This window comes from Rhipicephalus microplus, chromosome 7 (assembly GCF_043290135.1).
Source record: "Rhipicephalus microplus isolate Deutch F79 chromosome 7, USDA_Rmic, whole genome shotgun sequence".
Lineage (NCBI taxonomy): Eukaryota > Metazoa > Arthropoda > Arachnida > Ixodida > Ixodidae > Rhipicephalus > Rhipicephalus microplus.
Genome location: NC_134706.1, coordinates 12,834,548 through 12,859,842, shown reverse-complemented (window position 1 = coordinate 12,859,842; position 25,295 = coordinate 12,834,548). Strand labels below are relative to the sequence as shown.

Genomic DNA, 25,295 nt, shown 5'->3' with positions numbered 1-25,295 from the left:
AACGGTGTTTTGTTCCGCTCTCGGCTCGCAGTCGCGGTCAGCTATCCCGGCTACCACACGTTTTTGCTATACTATATATGACTATGACCTGTTCAGCTGATGCGTCATGGATAGTTGATCAGGTGGCTATACGCTCGCCCTCGGACAATGGGTACCCAGGTTCGAATCCCGCCTCAGAATGTGATTGCAATTTATTTAGTTGTACCGCTAAACTTGGCAGAGTTTCCGCTTATGGCAAGCCACCCACCTCCTCGCCCAATCCTTGTCTCGGCACTCATCGTTTTACGAGACTTTGCTCTTTCCCACCCGGGGCTCTATTCCCGTCACTCTGCTCTTTATTTCTAATTTCCCGAGACGCCGCAATGGGAAATAAAAAAACCTAGCACATTACAACCATAATAACACCCTTACAGAATATGCCGAAATAGTGTGGGACCCTTACACGTCAATAAACCTACACAAATTGGATCGAGTCCAACGCTAAGCAGCTAGATTAATTCATATTTAACAAATGTCTTCGTTGTCTCTCCCCTACGCAACTGTGCCGTTATGCAAATATTCCTGCTTTAAAAACAAGGACAACAGTGGAAAGATTAAAATTCCTTTTCCTGATTGTCCCCAACAAGCTTAAGATTAACTGGCCCAACTTTTTCAAGTTATCACCGAATCCACGTTTCAGGCACAGTATGTATATATTGAAGCTCAACTGAGGCGAATCGACTCCTTTAAGTATATCAATTGGATTTTAGCATTAGACAGCGCGATGTGCGCCTGTTCTTTCAGGTGTGTCCTGTCTCGTTGTGCTCTCACGATAGTTTCTATGTCAAAACACACAGTAGTCTTTCTCCTCAATGGCGGCTAAACAATGATGCCGTTATACAGAATTGTTCAATCATAAGAGTTGCGAAACTCCCCATAGCCTTCATGTATCAAAATTCTAACACATCGTTGGTCCTCTTATTGGGAGTGAATAGCAGTGAAGAGATTTTCGCTCCACTTGATGATTTGTGTTTTGCGTTATTGCTCCCAGGTGACGCAAACGGCAGCTAACTCCCGAAAAATTGGGCCAACTGCGTGTCGGGATATCGGAACAAAGCTTTGCAACTCGTATAATTTAATACCTCTGCCCGTTATATTGTATAAAACTATCACACAATTCTGTATGGAAATCATGGAGCACGGAGGAAGTTCTTTCCTTCCTCCATGTATGAAACATCTTTCATGCATAGAGGGACCTAGAATTCTAGGTCACTCTTTTTAAGTTTAAAACATAGAGTTGGTGTATGAAACTCTACGAATCCCACCATTTGCCACACTGCGATGGTCGCGTCAATATGATAGGTTGAATCTTTGAGGCCATACACGCCTTAGATGCGTGATGTTCGTGCTTTAATTTTTTGCTCATAGTCTTGTGGACTATATAATACATACAACTATTATGCAAAAATATTCGGGTCACATAGTGTTTTTAACAAAGCGTATAGTTTATTGGAAAGAAACGCAAGACAGAAGCGTCTAGCTCTGCGAGCTTTGTGAGCAGAGCCAGCCATTTTGAGAAGGTGCGACTATCGTGCCGTCTTGCGCTGATTTGAAAAACCACGCTGCTTTTTTTTTTTTTTCTGCCTCGGGACGGTATATCCCCTTCAGGCGCAGCGTCCACATTTGTGGACGCCAACTTCACAGCTCAATATCTCGAAATTTACTTTGAATCTCGCGCGCAACCAGTGCTCTCTCTATCACTACATGTTGCTGCAGCGACCCGTGGCGCCATCTGCCGCAGCTGACACAAAATAACTACAAAAACAACTCTCAAAGATGGACGCCTCCACGTTTTACGGCGGCGCACGTAAGTGGCTCTCACTTTTCAAGCCCTTGCTATGTTTCATTCGAGGTGGCATGAAATTATGCACTTGTCAGTAAGAGCTAAGAGATACCTCATGCCAATAAACAAGACTTTTGCAACTAGAAACTATTTATAACGTCAAAAAGGGTGCGTAAAATACCGCGTCCACGATCGTGGACATTGCGCCTTAGTGCTGCCTTTGTTGCAGGGCAGCCATTTCGCACCGTGTGCGCAGATATGATGGTTATGTGTGATTTTTTGTCTCCAGGACTTGAAGATCATGCTTCAAAACGTCAGAAAGTTGATGATGCGACAGCAGAAGAAATCCTCATGAGAATATCAAATGGAGATATCTCAGATGGCGACTTTTCAGATGACGAATTGGAAGCAGAAAATGAAGAAAACATAGTAAGTTTGCTCGAGATTGTGAGACATTATTTTGTGTTCTCGGGAAACATATGGCACCAAACTGTCTAAAGGTACTTTGACCCTAATTTACGCTGTTTGTTTCAGCCTGCCAATGGTCAGGTGACCGCATCCACGACCACAGCTGCACTGCCTGCACGACCAGACGCCACGGTCAGCTCGAACGCACCTGCGGCATCTACGAAGGCTGAGTTCAAATGGGTGAAGAAAGATTTTGCTCCAAGTGATGTTGACTGCCACTACAATCCTGAAGTAGCCTCGACATGCCAGCAGCCACTTGTGTATTTTAGCAAGTATTTCACCGAACAGATATTTGAAGACCTTGCTGAATTCACAAACAGGTATGTCCTGCAAAGAGACGGTGCCGTATTAGCCACTACAAAAGAAGAGATCAAAATATTTTTTGGAATGCTCATGCTGATGGGTGTTCTGAAATACCCACGCGTCAGAATGTATTGGCAAACTGCAACGAGGATTCCCGCAATAGCCGATTCGATGGGCGTGAAGCGATTCTTCAAAATCAGAGGCGCTCTCCACATAAGCGACGCTAATGAAGAACGGGACCCGAACAGCCAAGACAAATTTTGGAAAGTTAGGCCGTTGCTAGAAGCTGTCAGAAGCCGCTGCTTACAGCTTGTTCCCTTGGAACAGAATAGCATCGATGAACAGATGGTGCCGTTCACAGGACGCATTGCTGCAAAGCAATTTGTGAAAGGAAAACCGAACCCAGAAGGCGTGAAGGTTTTTGTACGCTGCAGTTTTGACGGTCTTGCACATGACTTTGAGTTTTACCAAGGGAAGGGAACGGGAGTGAGCAAAGAACATGCACATCTTGGCCTTGGTGGCTCCGTCGTAATGCGCCTTGTTGAAAGCCTCCCGAAGGCACAGAACATCAAGTGCTACATGGACAATTATTTTACGTCCGTGAAGCTCTTTCTTGAGTTAAAAAAGATCGGCATTTTGGCTAGTGGCACAATTAGGGGAAACCGCTTGGCAGGATGCGTCATGAAAACAGACAAGGAAATGAAGAAAGAAGGACGGGGAAGCTATGATGAGCGGGTTTCCCAGAACGACGAAGTTGTCCTTGTTCGTTGGCAAGACAACGGGACCGTCAACATGGCTTCTACCCACCTTGGAGTTGGAAATATTGGCACCGTGAGAAGATGGAGCGAATCCCAAAAGGTCCACGTTGACATTGACTGTCCAGAGGTAGTCCTGGACTACAACAAATACATGGGTGGAGTAGACAAACTAGACTTCATCATGTCCCTCTACCCAATGCGGACGCGAACGAAAAAGTGGCCTGTGAGAGTGATTTCCCATTTTGCATCTTTTGCGCTCTCCAACAGTTGGCTTGAATACTTAAGGGATGCCAATAAAGCAGGGCTACTAAGAAAAGAGACACTGGACATGATGGCGTTCCAAACAGACGTCGCGAATTGCCTGCTGAACAGCAATAAGCCACAAAAGAAGCGTGGACGTCCGAGCAATGACAACTCCCGAACAGTGAAAAAGAAGGTACCCAATGCTTCACCACTACCAGTCAGCACTGTTCGCTATGATGGGATTAATCATTGGCCGCAGCAAGTAAACATGGCTAACGCACAACGCTGCCGGAGAGAGGAATGCACATCCAAAAGCCGTGTCCGCTGCAGGAAATGCAACATTTTCCTTTGTCTGACATCTCAGAACGACTGTTTTTATTTGTTTCATACCAAATAGACTCTTTCTGATTATTTTTGCGGAAAAGACTTCCTAAGCAGTGTTCCTGCAATGATTATTTGCGAGCCTCCGAAATAAAAGCGTTTGTTTTCTTCTTCTCCACCGTTCATGGGTATTGCAACAAGGAAAGCGAGATGTAAAATATGTATTTACTAGAGCCTATACAACAGGCAGTATGGCGAAAAACCCACGCACAAGCCATGGCGCACCTTCGTCGTCTTCCTTTCCCTGCGTCTTCGTGCGCGCGCTTGGGTAACGGTCACGTGACAATATGACTGCTTTGAGGCGCAATGTCCACATATGTGGACGCCATTGAAAAATTGAACCAATGAATTTTTTTCTGAATTTCTTGTGGATTCCTTCTTTAATAGCGTTATGTATTCATAATCTGAACAAAATTTTTTTTTCGCTACGTCAGATTTAATTCGCGCCTGAAGGGGATATTTGGTCTCTGTTTAATCTCTGAGGCAATGCTGCTCTTGGTTGTGCGATGTTTCGGTGTCGAGCGTTTGCACACGCAACCATCACAACAGCAGCGCCCCTTGTCGTTCTCGTCTAGCGAACATTAACGCTTTCCGAATGCATGTCGTGGAACGTGCAGTACGTATCGACATGCCACTCGCGCGTCGTCTGCTACTGGCAACCTCTGGATGTCTTTTCACGGAAACGATTGTCTGCCACCCTTGATTCTCAACGCGATTCCACGACACCCGGGGATACTTCGAAGCGTATTTGCCTTGTCCTAGCAGTTCCGATCAGCACAGACGCCTTATCACTTAGCGCGAAAGGATTATCACTCCGTCACCTTCGCCAACTCTCACACCGTCCTTGCATTGTTGCTCTCTATCCAAGGACAAATGTTGTCAGAGCTTAAGTCAACAAACATTTGGAGGTGCAGGAGAGATACATAACCGGCTCTCGCTGTGTAGCTGTTATTATTGGACGCTCGATTATTTGCTCATTGTCACCTTATTTTCCAACATATGCGGTTGGGGGGGGGGGGGGGGGTTGATAAGAAGATCGTTTGCTTTTAATTTATGACAAGAATAACTAGAAATAGCGCCCTTGGTTTACACGTGAATTCGTTTTTTTTTTCACTTCTGCGCCACCAAGACTACGGGTTTGTTGGATAGATAATGAAATCGCGTTTCATTTACGCCTTATCGTAAGCTAACGTGGTTGCTTGGGTGAGTTGGTATGACATTATTTACATAAAAACAGCGCCAACATCGAGGGACAAGAAGGAGACAGACAGCGGCACTGACTTACAACAAGATTTATTTGCTGGAACCGCTCAATATATACTTGAACAGTATCTCACAAATAAGAGGAATGACAAACCAAAGAAAACAGAATTCACCTAACAACCGAGTAATCATCGTGATAACGCGCCATGAACATCACGTGTGCCGACATTCTGAAGAAAATCTATTTCTTTTTGTGATAGAGCGTGTTCCTTACGTGAAAATCATCGCGGAACGTTTATGCAAACAAATGCGAAGTTGTCTTCTCATCTTCGCGGAGCAAATCGTCTACGCGATCGTATTTTGTCATTCATCTTGCGAAGGGACACTCCGGCTATCACCGTCCACTTGGCACGTTATCTTTTCCGGGTTGTCTTTCCGATAGCTCGATCGAACTATCTCGTGGAGCTTTGTTTACCCATATCTATATCGCGCTATATGCGTAACCACTCGACTGTGTAATCTACGCCTTTTTCTTTCCTCTATACCTCGTTGCGCTCGCGAACAGGTGACTACAATGGTCAGCAGACGAAAACTTTGGAAATTTTCCTAGCAGACGACGCGCTCGGTGAGGCCGATGTGGGCGAGCTAACGCGTTATAACGTTTTTTACGTAATCCCACCTCGAATAGCGCCCGGAGAGCGGTGGAGCACCGTACAGAGATCGAGAACAATAACGAAAACTTCAGAAACTGGCGCGTACGTCACCGTACGCAGCTTTCGCTCTTTCTAATCTACGCGCTCTCGATAGATAAGATATCGTCTGCTCTCGGTTGCAAGACGACGCGCTCGTCCTTTTCCGCTTGTTTCGGATTTGTTCTACGCGTTTCGGCCAACGGTTCACCAAGGCGATGTAAAGAATACGTCGCCCCACTCCCCCAACCGTTTTTCTATTTAGCGGGCCGCCGACAAACAGGGGGGGGGGGGGAGGGGGGGTCTCTGCTTGCGTTGGGTTCATTCACGCGCGTCGCGAGCCTAATTGCACTTTGCGGCGTGATTACGTGCGCGCCGCCAGCGCAGACTGCGAGAAAGAAAAACAAAAGTCCCCGCGGCGCCGGTGTGTGCGAGATGGCGAGGAATGTCAGAATTTGTGCCAGCCGCGCGCTACATACTATCGCGGCGGCTCAAAGCAAGGACTGTTGTGTCGGCGGCCCTCTCGCAAGGGTATGAAGCTGCTCCTCCGCCGACCGAGACAAGGCGCAGCTCGCTGCCGTGCCCGAAACCGGGCAAGCTTTCGAGAGAAGGTGCACGAAGTCACGTGCCCCGACCGCTCCTGCAACGAAGCACAAAATGTCATCAAAAAACACGGTGGTCTCAGGTCTGAGAGCGGACGGAGAGGGGAGGTGGTTGTAGAGAGGCGACCTCGTTTTCGCTCTTGCTTTTTGCGTTGTTCGGCGACGGACGGAACGCCATAAGCGGGGCCCCTTCCGCTCCGCTTTAATAAAACGTCGTATCGATGAAACTTCTACGTTTTTCGTTATTCTCACGAACACCGCGGTGTTCGGCGAGCAGAAATATCCACGATAAGGATAAAAAAGCCCTCCAAACTAGACCTGCGCGTTAGCTACGGCGAGTATCGTTTGTTAATCGAGCATCGTCTGCTACAGCGCCGGTCCGTCTGCTACGATTCGAGGGCGAGTCCATTTCGCGCGCGGGAGGGGTGGTGGGGAGAGGAGGACGGCTGTTCCGGCGGGAGCGCGCACCGCCCTCCTTGCCACGGCCAGTCAAGGCAGCCAACATGGCTGCTGCTCGCATACCCGATGGTTCCTTGTGAATGTGTCCAATTATACGAAATGCTCAGATGGATGTTGGACCGTTGTTGAAGTTGGACGAGCAAAATTGAGTACAAGTGAGTACCGCAGAGTTTTCTGTTGCACGCCCGAGCGCGCGTGTAGCGCTGAGTATCCGGATGCGGCTGTGACCGTGCAACGGCGGAATGGCGAAGTGTTCCAGAGTCCCGAGAGCGGCTTATTGTGAAGCTGGCCGGTTAGGCCTAGATGCCCTTGAATCGTCAACGTCGATCGGCCGGTTGCATAGCGTGGTGCGTTCGGTCTTTCTGCGCCTGTTCGTGGCATCGTTTTTCGGCGCACGGAGCACCGTGCGCTTCGGGTTGCCGCGCACAGAGCGGTGGGAGCTTTGGCTGTGAATGGTTTGTGTACCGCCATCGCTAAGCCTTGCTCGCAACAGCTGATGCTATTTTTGACCTACTCTCCGTTCTTGTCGCCGATAGTGCGACACGAAATCGCGGCTTGATTTTTTTTTGTGTTGCTTGGTCTCCCGTGGTGTAGTGTTACCATTTTTCTGTTATGTTTGTGCCGCGCCAGTTTACCGCATTTGGTAGAGAACCGTGCAGCTAGCGTGGTTGGCCACTGCCGTGTAGCCTCGATTTGACACGGCGGCAGCAAAACATCGATGCGCATCCAGTGAAACAATAAGAAAAACTAAACAAGTTTGCTTGCCATTCTGCGCTAGGGAGCGTAATAGTTTCACGATTTGTGCTGGCGCTTTTCGCACCCCACTTGTTTATACGCAGATTACGAACGAGCACTTGTCTTCTGTCCGTGCGGCGCGATCAAGCCGCGCGGTTATTGGCGTGTGCGGTAGGCGATAGTGCTGGTGGTAGTAGTAATAGTTAAGCGAGCTAGGAAAAGACGGCCTGCGGTGGCTGGGAGCCTTTTGAATCGTCGACGGCAGGAGCCAATTGATCGGCCCGTGACGTAGCAGTATTGATTTTTTTTTTTCTCCCCAGTGCACTTGTTTGTTGAAACGGCTCTGTGTCAGTGGAGGAAACTGGCGTTCAGCTGGTGCCGAGCCAGGGGCACGCTCCGCGTTTCTCGTGCGAAACGTAGTAGGCATTGTTTTTCTTGCGCCGCGGCGGTGTTTTGGTGTGTGTGTGTGTTTGTATACCGCTGCTTCGTCTTGTGTATGTGCGTGTGTTGCGCCAGTGGCGGCGCGTAGCGGCGGTGTTCGATTTCGGGAGTTTTCCTTCGCGTCTCGTTTGTCGAGCACCAGATGGCGCGTTCCGCCCATTGAGCTTTTTTTTTAAGAATTTTTTTTAGACCGCGGCGTTTGTTGTGTTGGTCGTCAGGTGTCACCACCTGTTGTATGAAAAAAAAAAAAAAGTACCCCTGCTACGCAGCGACTTATTTGTCGCCATAGATTCGGGCGCAGAGTCCTTTCTCTACGTTTTTATATCACCTTGGTTCGTGCGGTCAAGGTGAATGTCGTTCAGTGTTTTCGTGAGAACGAACTCGGAGTTGGCTCACAACTCACATGGGATGCAGTAAATTGCTAATTAGATGTTAATTGCGCCCTCCTTTCGATCGTGCTGCAGAGTAATGTCGATTGAGCAAGATTCCAATCGACAGGGTAAGACTGCCAACATCCTACGACAGTTTGCACGAGCTATACTGGCACCTGTTGATGTCGTTGCAGTGCTGCGCAGTTGACGGTCGATCGTTTCGTATTGCCTGAACGTTGTATCGATTTTCGTTGTCCCTGACCGCGAGAGACTTTTCGCGACGAATAGCGTACGCACAGCTTGCGGGCGTAGCGTTTTAGCATAACGTTTGCAGGGGCTGCGGGCATAGCGGTCGCCACATGAGCTTTAGAATAGCGTTTGCTCCCCCCTAGGGAAAAGTCTAGACTTTCGCCCCGACCGCACCCCAAATGCACGGAAGCTACTAGCAGCACTTTGCGGGCCGCGATTGCCGCACGCTATTTCGGATTTTCTGCGTGCGGGCCGCGAACGGCGACTCGCGTTAGGACGCATGCGCAGTGGCAGCGACAAGTACCGGCAAGATACAGCTGTTATATACCTTCCTCTTGAGGGATAGTGGCAATCTACCTGTCATAATTTGAGAGTGCTTGCCGAATGTGCTCCACCCCATTCTTATTCTTCTAGTTACTTCAATCTCGTGGTTAGGCTCTGCGGTTATTACCTGCCCTAAGTAGACAGTCTTTTACAACTTCAAGTGCACTATTACCTATCTCGAAGCGCTGCTCCTTTCCGAGGTTGTTTTACATTACTTTCGTTTTCTGCAGATTAATTTTCAGACCCACCTTTCTGCTCTCCTTGTCTAACTCCGTAATCATGAGTTGTAATTCGTCCCCTGAGTTACTCAGCAATGCAATATCATCGGCGAAGCGCAGGTTACGAAGGTACTCTCCGTTAACTCTTATCCCTAACTGTTCCCCTTCTAAGCTTCTGAAAACCTGCTGTAAGCACGCGGTAAATAGCATTGGGGAGATTTTGTCCCCCTGTCTTACACCCTTCTTGATTGGATTTCTGTTGCTTTCATTATGAAGCACTATGGTAGCAGTTGATCCCCTGTAGATTTCTTATTGCGTCAACACTAAGGCTGTTTTCCTCGATAAGAGCAGAGTACCTGTTCTGAAGTGAGACTGAATTCCTCTACTTTCCCTTTCAGTGCTAGCTGATTGATTGGCTTCTTGCGTATCAATTTCTGTCGTTCCTTCTTCAAGTCTGGGCGAATTCGAGACCGTACCATTCTATGATCACTGCATCGTACCTTGCCAAGCACTTCCAAATCCTGCATGATCCCTGGGTGTGCACTCATTATAAAGTCTATTTCGTTCTTATTTTTGCCATTAGGGCACCTTCATGTCCACTTACGGTTTCCTCGTTTTCGGTCAAAGGTATTAAAAATCCGTAAATTATTGCGTTCTGCGAATTCTGCTAGTAGTTCTCCTCTGGCGTTTTTAGTACCGATGCCATAATCTCCTACTGCCTGGTCTCCAGCCTGCTTCTTCCCTACCTTTGCATTAAAGTCTCCCATCAGTATTGTATACTGTGTTTTTACCTTACTCATTGCCGATTCCACATCTTCATAGAAGCTTTCAACTGAAGTGTCATCATGACTGGATGTAGGCGCGTAGGCCTGTACCACCTTCATCTTGTATCTCTTATTCTGTTTAATTACGATACCTACCACCCTTTCATTAATGCTATAATATTCCTCTATGTTGCCAACTATGTTTCTGTGAATAAAGAACCCCACTCCCAGTTCTCTTCTGTCAGCCGAGCCCCGATAGCAAAGGACGTGCCCATTCTGAAGCACCCGTATAGGCCTCATCTGTCCTCCTAACCTCACTGAGCCCTATTATATCCCATTTAACACCTTCTAGCTCCTCGAATAGTACAGCTAGACTTGCCTCACTAGATAAGGTTTTAGCATTAAACGTTGCCAAGTTATGGTTCCAATGGCGGCCTGTCCGGATCCAGAGATTCTTAGCACCCTCTGCTGCGTTGCAGATCTGATAGCCGCCGTAGTCGGTTGCTTCGCAGCTGTTTGGGACTGAGAGCCGTGAGTTCATTGACGTATGCATGTGGGAGGTAGTGGCCGCATACTGCACCAGGGTGGCCAATCCTTCTCTGGTGAGGGATCAGTAGTGGTTGCTTTTAAAGAGTGTGGCGAACTTAATCTGCATTTTCTTTGTGTTCGCAGAACCCACAGTGAGATGCAAGGGGACGACAAAAGGAGCGACCTGTTTCTTGGCCAAGGGAACCCTGGGGTAAGTGTTCTCTAGTTTGTTTCTTTTTTTGCAGAGAATGGTTCAATGACCGTTGTTGCTACTGTCGCTCTTGCTACTTTCGCTCCGCTGCTGCTCGTGTCTGTGGTTTCATTGTAAATGCGGGCAACGTTGGACGCGGAAACAGTGGGTCCTCTTTCACACGTATTCGAATTGAAGTGCGCTAATGCGATGTGGACCACTAAAGGGACCGACAACTGCCCAGAACATGAAATGAGATGACTGCACATGTGGAAAGGTTGTCCCTCATAGTGACTCAAACCAACCTTGTTTTTCTCATGAAAAGCGGAGTTATATTTTTATTCATTCATTCAAAATTTCGAAAGTAGCCTGTGGTGCCACTTCGTGGCGGAATCTTCAATGTTGTCATGCAAGTGCCTGCCCCGCCGCGGTGGTCTAGTGACCAAGGTACTCGGCTGCTGACTTGCAGGGCGCGGGATTGAATTACGGTTGCGTTCTCGATGGAGGTGAAAATTCTGTAGGCATGTGTGCTCAGATTTGGGTGCACGTTAAAGAACCTCAGGTGGTCGAAATTTACGGAGTTTTCCGCTGTGGAAATTTTCATATCTCCATATTATCTAGCCCTTTACATACCAGAGTTCACTTTGGTAGTGAAGCGGTGCTTCACTGCTGACCCGAAGGCTGCTGGTTCAATACCAGCAGCGGTGGCCGCATTTTGATGGAGGTCAAATGGTAGAGGCCCATGCAGTGTGTCGATGCAGGTTATAACACAGTCCAGCGTCTCGGTTAATCATGTAGTGGATTTGGGACGTAATGTAAGATGTTATTCAGTACTAGAATAGAGGTGTCGCTTAGTTAAAAAAACATTTAGTTTGTTGGGCTCATGTGGAGTGTGCAATATTTTGTGTTTTAGATATTAATTTAGGAGGTGAACTAAGCTGCCTACACAGAGAAAATATGATGTAGTTTAGGCACTGCTATAACATGCGGAAGGTAGTTTTTCAAGCAAGTTACAATTAGCCATTCTGCATATAATCGGCATTTGCTGTCTGTGCTAGAGTTATTGAAAAAGAAATTGTAGCCAACTAAGATTAGGCTCCCAGCACCATCTAATATTTAGATTGGGCTTTATTTAAAAAATTGAGGAAAAAAGACTATGAGCATCTGGTGCTACGCATCGAAAATGTTACTTCAACTGCCTATCATTCCCCCCCCCCCAAAAAAAAAACAACAAAAAAACAGATTTAAGTTCTGCACATCGCATAAATTTACACCGATGAAATATAGGTCTCGTAAGAATCACATTAGGTTCCACATGTGAAGCTCAAGGGATGCTGAGGGGTACGTTTTGACACATTTATTTTCACATGATGTACTGGTGTTGACACACATGTGATATCAGCAGTGATGTGATAACTGCCAATTGCGCCAACGTACGAAAGCTACTACATCCTGCTACATTTTTGCAAAAACCTCACGATTTGTGCCAAGGCATCATTCTTCCGCTGTTTTGGAGAACGTGCCTGTAAACAGTAGCACTGCAATTTCGAGATGTCGTTGGAGCTTACTGGCAAGTGCTGTATATCCATCTTAAACTAATAATAGCGCGACAAAAATAGGGACGGGAAAGAAAGACAGGCCCTTAGGTGTGTCTTTCTTTCTAGTCCCGGTTTTCGCCGCGCTATTACTCGTTTAAGATGGAAGTGCACCAACTCGCCACCTTCTAGTGCTGTATAGTTGAATAGTTTCTATGCGCAATCTTCCCAAACAATTCAGAATGGCTGTGTCGACGAATTTTTTTAATCTTGCTTGACAATTCAGCGGCATTGCGTTAAGTTAGGTAAAATAGCTTCCAACACTTGGAGGCAAACATTTGTGTCTGGAATTGTTGCGTGTTAACCGTGCCAATAGGCTGTTACCCTGATCGAATGCGAGGTTTTAGTTGGTTCAAAAGCTGCGCTGAAGCAATTTCAACCGATCACATCATTGCATTACAGTACCAATTTTCATGACTCCAAGCCGCTGGTATGGCCAGTTGTGATGGCATCAATATCTAAAAATGTGCAAAAAGGCTGATTTTGCATGTCTGGCGGAGGCACTAAGTGGAGATGTCCTGGAAATGTCATGAAGTTTTCTGCGGGCACAGGGCGAGTAACTCGCACTGTATTGTGACATCACAGTACAGTAGGTACTGAAATTAGCTTCAGAAAGATGTACTGTAGAACTCCGTTACAAGTAACGCCGGTTCAACGAAATTTCTGCTGCAACGAAATATTCACAGCACAACGGAGAGGCGATTAGAATACTTGAAACCAGTGCGCAGCAAACTATGCGTCTATTTAAACGAATTGCAAACCGGCTCTATGGTATGAAGGAATACAATATGATAAGACTGGTTCAGGCTATTGTCACCAGTCGTATTGTATATGTGATTCCGTACCTCAGACTGCAAGTGGCCGAGAGAGAAAAGATTGACAGAATCATTAGACGAGTTTTCAAACAGGCGATCGGACTTCCAATTACTACATCTAATGATAAATTACTTCAATTAGGGCTTCACAACACATCAGAAGAGCTTATAGAAGCTCAAAGAATCGCACAATATGAAAGACTAACGCAGAGTAAAACAGGTAGAGCTATACTAGAGGAACTGGGTATAAACTACGCAAATCAATTTGGCGCCAAAAAGGATATGCCGTATGAAATCAGGAAATGTTTAGTAATCTTACAGATTCCAAAAAACATGCACCCCGAACATCACAAAGCAAGGAGAGCTGAAAGAGCGAAAAATATACATAACAACGTAAAAGATTTGCCGGAAACAACATACGTAGACGCGGCCAAATACAAAGGAAATCATAAGGTCAGCGGCTCGGTGAGAATGAGCTTTGCAGAATAGGCGGAGGAAGCAGCTATTGCAATGGCCATAGCATCCACCTCGACTTCACTCATTGTTAGCGACTCGCAGACGGCTGTGAGAAACTTTGCACGACGGCGAATATCCCAAATAGCTTCAAGAATATTGGTTGGATGCAAAGACCAACGAACAATAGAAATAGTCTGGGCACCCGCTCACTCCTCCTTGCCCGGCAATGAGGCTGCACACCAGACAGCTCGAGGACTTACAGACCGAGCCTCTGGATTGCCCTGGTCGAACGGGGAGGACAATGAGAGATGAGCGATGACCACTTACAGAGATATTACACAGTATTACAGGCTAAGCAGGAAAATTTATCCTCCCGCACACTCATCATTGAGCAAAGGACAGGCTGTGGCGTGGCGCCTACTCCAGACCCACACGTTTCCTAGTCCGGTAACAATGAACCGCTGCGTGCCGGAACTTCATTCGGACAAGTGTAAATTTTGCCACAACAGGGCGGACTTGAGCCACATTTTATGGGCATGCCCGCAGGCCCCCGTGAGAGGCGAATTTCCAGATAGGAGTGGATGGCATGCCGCGCTCCTCAGCTCTGATTCTCAATTACAAGCCCGCTTAATACGGCAGGCCGAAGACGCCGCCAGGGCCCATGGGATCATGGCCGTCGTCTAGGTTTGGTCCTCCCTTCTCCTCTCGCACCTGAAAGGGGAAGAGGACCTTTCTGCTAATTAAATAAAGTTTGTTCATCATCATCATCCTGTCAGTAGTCCATACAAGTCAATACATAAATATTGTCGCCACAAGGAACGATCGTTCCGCTTCAATGACATTTTACAAAGCAATTCCAGGCTCAGGTACTTATTACTATGCAGTAAATCCAATCTTTAACATTTCGATGCATTTTCACAACCTGAAAATGCGTCAACGAAGTATAAAACACACGTTTGCCGCTGTTCAGCAAGCATAGGTGTTGCCATTGCTCGATAGTGATGGCAATGAGACTGCCCTGCTTTTGTTTTGCCACTGGCTTGCTTTTGAGCCGCAGACGATCCGAAGCTGAAGCTCAGTCGCTCAGTTCATGGTTTCCTTCTCGCAGCTGCTGGCTGCAACCGCGGCATGATGCCTTTTCAGATTTCGATGCTTATCATCATGTTCGCGCTTGGCCAGTGTGGTAATTAATCAGAGCGGCTGTGTGTCTGCATTTTCAACAAAATCGGCTAGCCGCGAATGATGGATGGTAAGAATGGCATAGAATACTGCAAAAGTCGCCGCTCCACGATACCCTGCCTTCATCTTGGCGTTTTGACGGCGGACAGCTGCTGGTGTTAACATGTTAATGCAACTGTTTGGTTCGTCCACGAAAGCGGTTTTAGGCGTTGTTTCAGCGTGCTTTTAACCATTGCCTCGCTATGCATGGGTGAGAATCACGTCGTGACGCTGCTGGGAAAGAATAGGAAGCAGCGGACATTTTTTGAATTTTGAGAATAAACGTTTCTTTGTTTTGCTAGCTCGGAACAGCGATATTTTTTTCGATTTCATTACAACCCAATTTTTTATGCGCCCCGTCAGTTTTGTTGTGGCGGGGTTCAACAGTCATTATAATTGTCACGGTGCACTCACGCTTACTGGTGCATGTTCATGTATACTGTCATCATCGTAGGCTACTATACTCGGGAACAAGTTTCTGTGACAATGAAGGAAAGGCTATGGAACCGAGGTGGGCGTGTGCCACTGCGTGAAAAAAAAATAAGAAAACATGACTGCATTTTCTACGGGAGGCTGTTTATAAATAGACGCTACCAAAACCAAGGAGATAATGTTTTGCTTGACGAAGTGTCATTTCGCATTTTTGCACGTCTGAATATGTTGCACGTTTTAGACACATCTCACAGTAGATATGGTATCTTCGTCTTTGAGTGCTCATCGCCCTGCAGCTATTCCAATGGCACACCGGAGGATCTTGGGTCGAATTTCAATCAGAAACAGCTGTGTAAGCAGATGTAGCCAATTCTATGCAGTGGTGTTATTTAAACACTTTTGCCCCGCCAGGAAAGAAGAAAAAAATCCCAGCACATTGCATATACAGAAAAGGCTGTACAAAATCTACTGCTCAAGCAGTGGGGAGCCCTTGTCACTTCATAAATTGGTGCACTTATCCGCAGCTTGCACAAACTCCATGAGGTAGGCTCCCTCGACAATCGCCGCACTTCCACTTGGGTCATTTTGGTCGATACGACATGACCTCTGCTTCTCACATCTTTGAAAATTTACTAGCTGCACCTCCGGCTCAGGGCAGGCACCGTTCTTAAGGCTGCGGAAAACCTACAGTCGCGGTGCACTACTTGTAGGCTTTCTCCTGTAGGCGATTTTGAAATTCCTCGGTGACGGCAATGATCTTGAGTTTTTGCTGTCTAGTGAAGCACTGCCGCTAAATGCTACTCATGGTGACAGAACAGATCTAGTCTTGGCGAACAGCTGGAGATGGTAACTAGTGATATCGGCGAGGTGAAAAGAGTTCACACTGGGTGACAACTTCTCTTGACAGCACTGTGGGAGCATAATAACCGAAATGCATGCCTGCTACTGTGCCAAAAGTGGTACTTAAATTTATTGATATCTCATTTGCCTTGCTGAAATAAAAAATGCTTTACTCGATATGGAACTCATACCGTTGCGGGTAAAATACAGTTACTGTTCATTTTGCAAAAATATCATCTTTTCTTTCTATTTCTTAGACCATTTTTCGATAAACTCTTTTTTAAGGTAAACATGGCGTACGTGTGACGTAAGGGCGTGTGGAGGGTCACTGTGCAGCCGCAAACATCCAAAAACATACTCGTAATGTGACACTGAGGTGTGCTTCAACAATGCCACTGAAATTTTCGGGTTTTCGCTGCGGGTTATACACACGAAACTACAGTATAAAAAAAAAGGAACCATTGTAATAACAGGTTGGCGATTAGATACTCAGCTTTATGCAGGTTTACCGATGTGCTGTCTGTGCTCTCTTCCTTGTTATTTTTGTTTTTTAGGGGCGAAGCTCCTTAGGGCGTGGGCTGTGCGTCCCCTGTAGCCTGTATGTAGCCACCTCTAGTTTAGTTCTTGCAGTGTTCACTAGATGGCGGTACCGTCCCCTGTATGTAGCCACCTCTAGTTTAGTTCTTGCAGTGTTCACTAGATGGCGGTACCGTCTCCTGTATGTAGCCACCTCTCGTTTAGTTCTTGTAGTGTTTACTAGATGGTGGTACTTGTAGCTGATGATGAAAAGATGCAAGATGTTATAAACTAGAAAGCGGTACTTGTAGTTGATGAAAGACGCGAGATCTTATAAAATAGGAATGATGTCACATATGGCGCGTGTCATTGGTTGAAGGCAATCGTTCGATTTAGTGCGGCGACGTACGCTAGGGGGAGCGATGTAATAAAATCGAGTGGGCGAAATGTACAGAGGATTCATGGTTTACCAGGTTTACCTCCGGAGCTTCGCCCACTCATCATCATTCACTTCGTGGATATGGCGGAATTTTTTTTATGCAATATCGCATCCACAATGCAATATTAACTCTCCCAATGCTCGGCTCTTCCTACTGTTCTGCTTATGCTACTACGTATGTGGTCCATGTATATTTCTTCTTGATTTCAGCTATGATACCCATTGCCCCCGTTTGTTCCCTGACCCCCTCTGCTCTCCTCATCATCCAATCTTTTTAGGTTACACGTATCACTTTCCTGTCCATTGCTTGCTGCATCCTCAGATTAAGTTGAGCCCTCTTTGTAAGCCTCCCATGTTTCTGCTCTGATTGTCTACTCCTTATTTGGCAGCATTTATGTGGGACAGTAGTTACTTCTAAAATGTAGCGCCCAGCTTTATTGGTTTGATCTCCATTCTGCCACAAGTACTAGTAATTTAAATATATGCCTCATTTCACGGCACATTCGATAACCAACCAGCTTTTTAATTGTTTGTCTCTTGCAATTTGCATTGATTGTTGTCTGAAAAATATTTCATAAAAGGCACGAATAGATATACGAGACACTTTGACAATGCTTTGAAAGGAGTTGTTTGGCAAATTTTGCACCTGCTCCGGAAATGTCAATCGTGCTCTCCAAACTTACACTTTTTTCTGCTTCAAAAACACTTATGACCTTTCCAAAGTGGTACTTCTGATGAATGGCTAGTTGATTGAGTTGGTAATGATCCATATTATACTGCACGAAAAACGGACTGAAGCACCAATGAAGAGAAAAGGACAGACTGCACTTGTTTGTCCTTTTCTCTCCTTTCGTGTTTGCGTTTTTTTTTTCTTCGTGCAGTACATTATGGTACTGTTTTTTGCTTGGAAGTCTGCTCCAAAAAGTAAAAAGTCAGTTACATCACTCACTTACCCTTCGAGAGCGAGCAACAATTAAAGCGTTGGGTTTCTTGAGCATATTTTTCTGTAATGAAGAAAACTGAATTTGTTGGCTTCCTATGTTGGTGTATGTACCCCCTTTCGTTCCATCTTGACTTTCTTCACTGAAAAGTAACCATATTTGTCGGGTGGCGTTTGTGGCATCACCTTTCATTTGATGCAAAAAAAAAAAAAAATGTCAGTATCCTCTTAATGAAAACCTCATTTGTAATTTTTTTGTTTCTATTACCAGTGATGGGATGTTTTGAAGTAATAATAATTGATTGTGTGTTCATGCGTGTTTTGTGACAGACCTGGGATACGCGGCCAGGCTCGGAGTCCCGAGAGGCTGGGAATGTGTCGGCGGCATGGACGTCCAGCACAGCCTTGGGGCAGACTTCCTGCCGGAACCCCTGCGAGAGGGGCATGGGTGAGTGTGGTGGAACACCCATCTCTCTCTCTTCCTCTATGCCTTGTCCGCAGGCCCTCTGTTACTGTAGTGGCGTATCCTCGTCTCATTCATTCATCCATGGAAGCATTTAGCTGGAATATTATTTTTATTATTATTATTATTATTAAGGAGTCAAGCTGATTTTTAAGACCAGTCATTACCATAAAATATTAGTTTTGGTTTCTGCCATTACCGTTGCGTAGCCTCGCCGCTTTTTTTAGTGGCACCAGTTTTCATGAATTCTAGACAATTCCTCCCCTAGGCTTTCCCTGGCCTAATTTTCTGTTGTATTTATTTGGTTGTGTCGAAGACTGGCCTCTCAAAGAAAATTCCCCATCTTTCACTTGGCCATAGCTCATCTCATCGGCAACCCATAGTGTTTCGTTCATTGCTACTTTTCCTGTTTGGTTTTTAATAGCAGTGCCATCTTCTGAGAAGCTTCTTTCAAGAAGAGCTTTGGCACATTTAACTTTTTAACTTCAGTAATTTTAGTCTTGCTACAATGCTGAATTTTTAGTGAGTTCAATGGGATGACAAATGTTACTTTTGGAATTTTCAAATGGGAGAAGATAAAGTGCATTACCCCATTCATAAAAGTGAGAAACTTCAAGCTTCATAAATTGTGCTTTGGGGAAGCTAGAGCCATAACATTATACACTTGTGCTCCTTAATGCGTTCAAAATATGATGGCTTATCATACAGCAGCGTTTTCATGAATAATTAATTTAGGACTTAATTATAGAGTACAATAAAACTGTATTAATATTTGATGTCAGCACATGAGAATAGATGAAGTTTGAATTATTCTGTCTCAAATAACATACCCTCAAGCCTCATTATAACAGTTGCATCTTGATCAAAAGTAAGTTTGTTATATCCAAACATTCGTTATAAAGGTATATTTCTAACGCTATATAAGTTACAAGACTGTTCTTTATTTACTTCGTTATGACCGATATAATCGACCGGGTTAACTGGCGGAAGGAACATGGGAGAGGCCTTTGTCCTGCAGTGGACGTAGTCAGGCTGATGATGTTGATGATGAACCGATATTTTGTATATCGAGGTTTGAGTGTAACTGTCTAAAAACTGCTTGCTGCCACCTTTAAAAGGGGGAGGGAGGGGTTTAGAGCTGTCTGATTTTGCGCTTTCCTGCCCTAAGCAGTGTTTGTGGCCCTGTTTTGCTCTTCTCCAGGTGGGGAAGACGTGGTATGGAGTGGGGATGAAGCATCTGTGATACACCGCTCAAGCAGCCTGGGAGGCCAGTGTGCTTCCACAGGGTCCAGCAATAGTCAGCCGGTCCCTCGACACAATAGGGGCACCTCGGCAGCCAACTCCTCAAACTCCTGGGTCAGTACGCTCTCTGGTGGCTAGGTATGGGACAGTGTTGAAATCGCACATGTTCACTCTGAAGACACCACTGTGTGCATTTAACCAGGAGCAGAGTTTAGCCCCAAGGTTGGCCACATTTATTTCGAAAACCACAATCTTTTTCTGCTCGCCTACTGAGTTAGTTGGTATAATAATCGGTCTCTGTTTCGTAAAAAGAATTTGCAGGTTCGATTAGTGCATATTATTAAAATGCTTCGCAATAGACCTTTTAGGGTGCAGTGGTTCCTGTGCTGTAAGTGCAGGGACCATGTCCAAGTGGTTCCTGTGCTGTAAATGCAGGGAGAACATCCGCTGCAACCTCTTTCGGAGAGGCTGTAACAGCCCACTAGATGGCAGGGATATCATTGAAACAAAGACCATTCAAGCTTCTCTAGAGCTTTTAGAGAAGGAAAAAGCCTTCCTGTCATACATCAGGGCGAATGTAGCCCCGATACAGCCCTGATGCTAGACAGGCAGACTTGTTTCTGTTCCCTAAGCGCAAAAAAAAAAAAAAGCCTGAAAGGTCCCCGTTTCAACAATGTTCTAGCCTTCAGACAGGCGAGCTGCGAGAATTATTTCCCTTGTTATAAAATCCGCCGTGGCTGGGTCAGGGTTTGCGATACTCAGCTGCTGACCCGGAAGGCATAGCGGTTCATCGCCAGCAGCGGCGGTTGCTTTTCGGTGAAGGCGAAATGCCGAAGGCCTGTGTTCTACGTTGTGTCGGTGCACGGTGAGGAACCCCAGGTGGACTAAATTACCCTGAGCCCTCCTCCACTACGGTGTCTTTCAGCGAGAGTCACCGTAGGCCGTTAAAATTCTTGAAGCCTAGCCAAGCAACAAACCATTCCTTTGTTGGCAGTGAGCCCCCTATTGTGCATTTCTTGCGCCGTTCAGTGTTGTTTAGTTGACGAGGTATGTCCCCCCATTTACAGGCTGTCCACCGCCAGGGAAACCCTGGAAAACCTGGACTTGTCAGGGAAATTGGCAGTTCCGGAAAAGTAGGTGGACATAATTAAATTTGGTGTCCCTGTTGTTCAGGTGGAAAAGATTCAGTTATGTGGATCACAGCAATTATTGGTTTATTCAGCATGTTGGTGGTGCATCCGACGTTATGTTTGCAAAAAAGGGCTGGCCGGAATTGTTGCAAATCCTCTACAGAGACAGTGGCCTTGTACTTTGCTGAACTGCCATGCCATTTGAATAGTGGTCAATGGAGACATTTGAAGTGTGCAGTAAAATGTGGGTAACTTCCTGGGGGCCATATGCAGATATGTAATGCGTCTCTTGATTGGTTGATCTAGCTGGACGAAATTTAAAAGGCCTCGAGCTATTTATGTTCGATGTTTGTGCAAGCAGTCGGTCATATTTAACAATTGACAAAGGCGCTATTATCAGGCTTGTGTGAACAGTGGTTTGTGTCCGCGTATCTTGTCGTTCATTGTTGATGTATACCAGCGTTTTGGTGGATAGCATGTGGCGTGTACACTCATGCTGCTGCGAGGTGTGTTTATGTACAAATGTGGCACACCACGTGTCCAGACCAGTGTCAAGGAAATTCCGCTGCCAAGGCACGAACGCAGCGTAGCCTAATCTGACTGCTTCTGGATGATGTGCTAGCAAAAAAAGTTTTAAACTATCCCGCCCTAACCTAATTGAATAACCTTATTGCCGTGTCTGGATAGGGTGCTGGTAAGAGATGTTTTGCAGCGAAATAACTCGTGAAATAGCTTTGTTTATGGCGCCATGTGCTAATCGTGGAGGTGAACCCTTTTATCTGAGGCACGCTATCGAGCGATTCTTTTCTCTTATCTCTTGCAAGCCACAATATTCTCATTTTCTAGTTAACCCATATTTTTGTTTATGGACACTGGTGTCTCCTATACCAATTTGCTTATTGTATCAGTGTCTCTGTGTTCTGCTTGATGTATGATACTCAAGGATGGAAATGGGACAACTTAGGGCTAAATAACATGCATACATTCATTTCGACAGTGTTCAGTTCCAGTAATATTGGGGTAATTTCAGCTCGTGCACACATAGTTCCACGAGCCATTATCTTTATAGAGACCACATTTGTCACAGTATGATGTGATTATCTCGAATGATTGTGCATAGCATTTGAGCAGCTGAAAAATTTGATGTCTCGTTTCAATCCATGAGGACTGTACGACTACAGAACATTGGCTAAGAACCTTGGCCTGCTTTTCAAAAGTGCATGTGATTGCCATTGCACGAACTGAATTTTGGCTCGACCGACATGTTTTGTCGTAATTTACCAGCTCGCTGTAATCAACACTTTTCTCGTTTTTTTTTTTCTTTTTTTACTGTCTCCTTCACAGCCCTCCAATGACAGCACCTCCGAGGGTGCAGACCAGTTACTGGGCGCCGTTGGTGGATCTGAGGAGACAGTGTCACAACCCTCGTCGCAGCCGCCGCAATCGTCTCGCAACTGTCGGCCTCCTCGCCTGGGCCTGCTAGGCGGAGGCGAAACCTCGCTCAACAATGGCTCCGCGGCGCCAGCCACGGGCTGGGGAGCTCCACCACCAGGCCCCCAGGGGGGATGGGGCTCCGGGTCGGCACAGTGGGGCGCCACTGCCAACACGCGTGGTGGCCCCGAGTACGCGGCTGGAGGGCCAAATGCCGGTGCAGACGCCGGTGGAGCAAGCTCCCCGACCAAACCGACAGCGGCAGCAACGGCAGGCAGCTGGGGTCAGGGCACTGCCACCGCTGTCACCAAGGTCACTGAAGCGTCAGACTCCAAGAGCTCTGCAGTAGCCCCTCGCAACATACTGGAGGAGCCTGTATCAGAACTGAGAAGAATGGCGGCTTTCAGCGAGGGTTGGGGCCAGTCGGTGAGTCGACACATGCCACTGACAGGGTGCAGATCAACTTGCTTTGAGCTAGAGAAGTTAATTAGGGGGGGGCACAAGTCTTAGCAGGCCGAAAATCGCCAAGAAATCGCCTGTTTTAAGCTGACATTTTCGGAATCTGTACCTATTTTTGTACTTGCCTGCGAAGTTTCTAGCTTCTCGCGTAATTATTTCTGGTGCAAAATCAATTCAGAACACCTCTGTGAGATGAATGTGATCACAAATAGATGCTCAAACCGCGCTTTTTCGGCGCCAAACCGTTGCCGTTGCACACGAGCTATCTTGGTCCCATTAGGAAGGGTCGTTCTTCTTGAATTTCCCGCCACCGCTGGCTCGCCTTCCTCATTGGTTTTTCAGCAAAATCGCGTCATCGAGAAGCACCACCGTATGATTCTATTGGCTTCTTGGGGCACGTGACAAAACCTAGCCATCCGATGGGCCAAGTGGTGTTTCTGGCGTCTACCATTTTGTCATGGTGCTGTCGACTGCCTAGTGCAGTAAAGAAGTTCCGCGCCTGGCGAATTTGTGAAGCGGGTGTGGCGATAGTTCGTTCGCTGTGAACTTCAGGAAGAGCCCCGCTATGGCTCAGAACAAGGAGGATAACTGCTGGCGGCGGTCACTGGCGGATGCCGAGTCACCGATGGAGGCCTTACTCGCGTACGGGCCTGTCGGTTGGTGACGTCTCTGAGAGCAACCGTGTTTTGCAGCCTCATCAGGTAGAGGATGGCAAGTAAAAAGCAGAGGTGAAGCTACGAGAGATATCAATCTTTGCAGCGATGGAACGGAAGCGCTGTCTTATCGCTAAACGCGCGGATGGCGCAGTTCCCTCCGCCTGACGAAACGACCTCGTTTGTGTGTGAACTGCGTGAGGAATCGTCAAAGCAGAGTACGCCACATGTTGACATACAAAAGAAAATCGATCCGTTCGCGGTAAACATGCTGGCTGCCCGCGCAATGGAGGCTACTGGTAATAGGTAGGCTACTTTAATGTTGTGTTCGCAACAGTGTAGTGGTCTCCACTTGAAAGTGTGGCAGTCCTACGTGAAAAGTAACCTAACACGTTGGCACTCTTGTAGCCTCGAAACTGATGAGCGAGGGTGCAAGTTCGGTTCACGGCATTTACGGATAACTCGCTTTGATCAAGGCAAGAAACGTTGCCGTGTCATTCGACAAATTGCGGATGGCGTGTGCACATCCGTCGCGCATTGGCGTCAGTACCGTCACCGAACTGATAAGCGGCCTTGTCGGCATGTGGCGACAACTTGCAGCAAGACTTAAGAAACGACACGCTCATGCAAACAATCAGTCTGATTACATGCCGGGTGCATATTAACTGACTAAAATATGTGTGCCATGATATTTTTCACTGGAAAAGCCAAAATAAAGTTTAAGAGCGTTTTTACCGAAGTACAAGTTTTGACCACCTTCCTTGTTTGCTTGTTCTGTAAAATTGGACCTAAGCAGCCAGAGCTGTAATTATTTTATGCACAATGTAGCTAAATGTGCACAAAAAAGCAACACTGTGGGTCAACTTTAATGTGCAGCTTTACGATACGTTTTTACGATTGAAAAAATGTTAGAATTTTTTGTACCTAAAGTACCTACAGTTCAATTTCGTTGATACATTTGTTATATGCCAACAAAAAATAAAAGTTATGCAAAAATCGAATTAAAAGGGGGGGGGGGGGTGTTGGCCACTTGTAACATAAGCTGGGAGCAAAAAGAAAAACTTATTATGCAGAATTGTATCCATGAGATTCCTCTGTTTTGTACTGCCTGTTTTTTGTTTTACAACCGTGTCACTGAAAAATTTGATGTTGCGTTACAATCCGCGAGATCTGTACCACTGTAAAGTCGAACCCCTTTATAAAATACTGATATAAGAGGCAAATGGATATAGAAGACACCAGTGTGCCTACAGTAATATACAGGAGAATAAGAAAATGCATACATGGTACCCTGCTTATAAGAGACATACCGTATAAAAGACCAGAATTGCTGCCCAGAGAATGCCACCTCTTATAAAGGGGTTCAACTGTGGAACATTGGCTAAGAGCCTTGGCCTTCTTTTGAGTGCACGTGATGACAATTGCATGCACTGATCTTGGCTCAGTTGATTTGAAGGGCCCAAGGCCTGTGCCCTTTCACATTTTTGTGTTTTGTAGTAAGTTGCCAGCTTGCCACAACCAACAATTTGCTTGCTAATTCTGCCTTTCTTGTGCTTTACAACCTTTTCACTGACGTCGACTTTGTGCAAATGTTGCTTCTGTCAAGGTTCACGGCTTCTGTTATCGTTAAACCAATGTATTGTGGCAGCTTTCTGCTTCTTGTTTTGAGACCTTCGGTCTCATGAGCCTCTTTCGGTTACAGCCTGTCAACCAAGAATCGCCCTGGGATGTTCCCATCTCGCCAGGGACCAAAGAGCCACCCACGGGGCCCCCGTGGAGGGCCACCGTCAACAATGGCACTGAGATCTGGGAAAGCAATTTGCGCAGCGCAAGGGCTGGCGGCAACAAGCAGCCCAACCCACCTCAGGCAGCACAGGTGAGGAGCCAGACTCCCCATCGCTCGCATGCGCGAGAAGAC

At 46.4% G+C, this 25,295-nt stretch overlaps 1 protein-coding gene across 6 annotated transcripts in view; it reads left to right on the top strand.

Moving 5' to 3' along the window:
* The first annotated feature begins 6,945 nt into the window (after positions 1-6,945).
* The window catches only part of gw (trinucleotide repeat containing adaptor protein gawky), a 53,096-nt gene continuing 34,746 nt past the window's right edge, over positions 6,946-25,295 (top strand). For 5 of the 6 annotated variants that reach the window (XM_037431471.2, XM_037431469.2, XM_037431470.2 and 2 more), the window contains exons 1-7: positions 6,946-7,083; positions 10,703-10,769; positions 18,330-18,447; positions 19,664-19,818; positions 20,772-20,837; positions 22,179-22,691; positions 25,080-25,253. In XM_037431471.2, coding sequence (XP_037287368.2) covers positions 10,716-10,769; positions 18,330-18,447; positions 19,664-19,818; positions 20,772-20,837; positions 22,179-22,691; positions 25,080-25,253 — 1,080 coding nt within the window. In that variant the 5' untranslated portion in view covers positions 6,946-7,083; positions 10,703-10,715. The remainder of the gene's footprint in view (positions 7,084-10,702; positions 10,770-18,329; positions 18,448-19,663; positions 19,819-20,771; positions 20,838-22,178; positions 22,692-25,079; positions 25,254-25,295) is intronic. The other variant, XM_037431472.2, reaches the window with a different exon arrangement.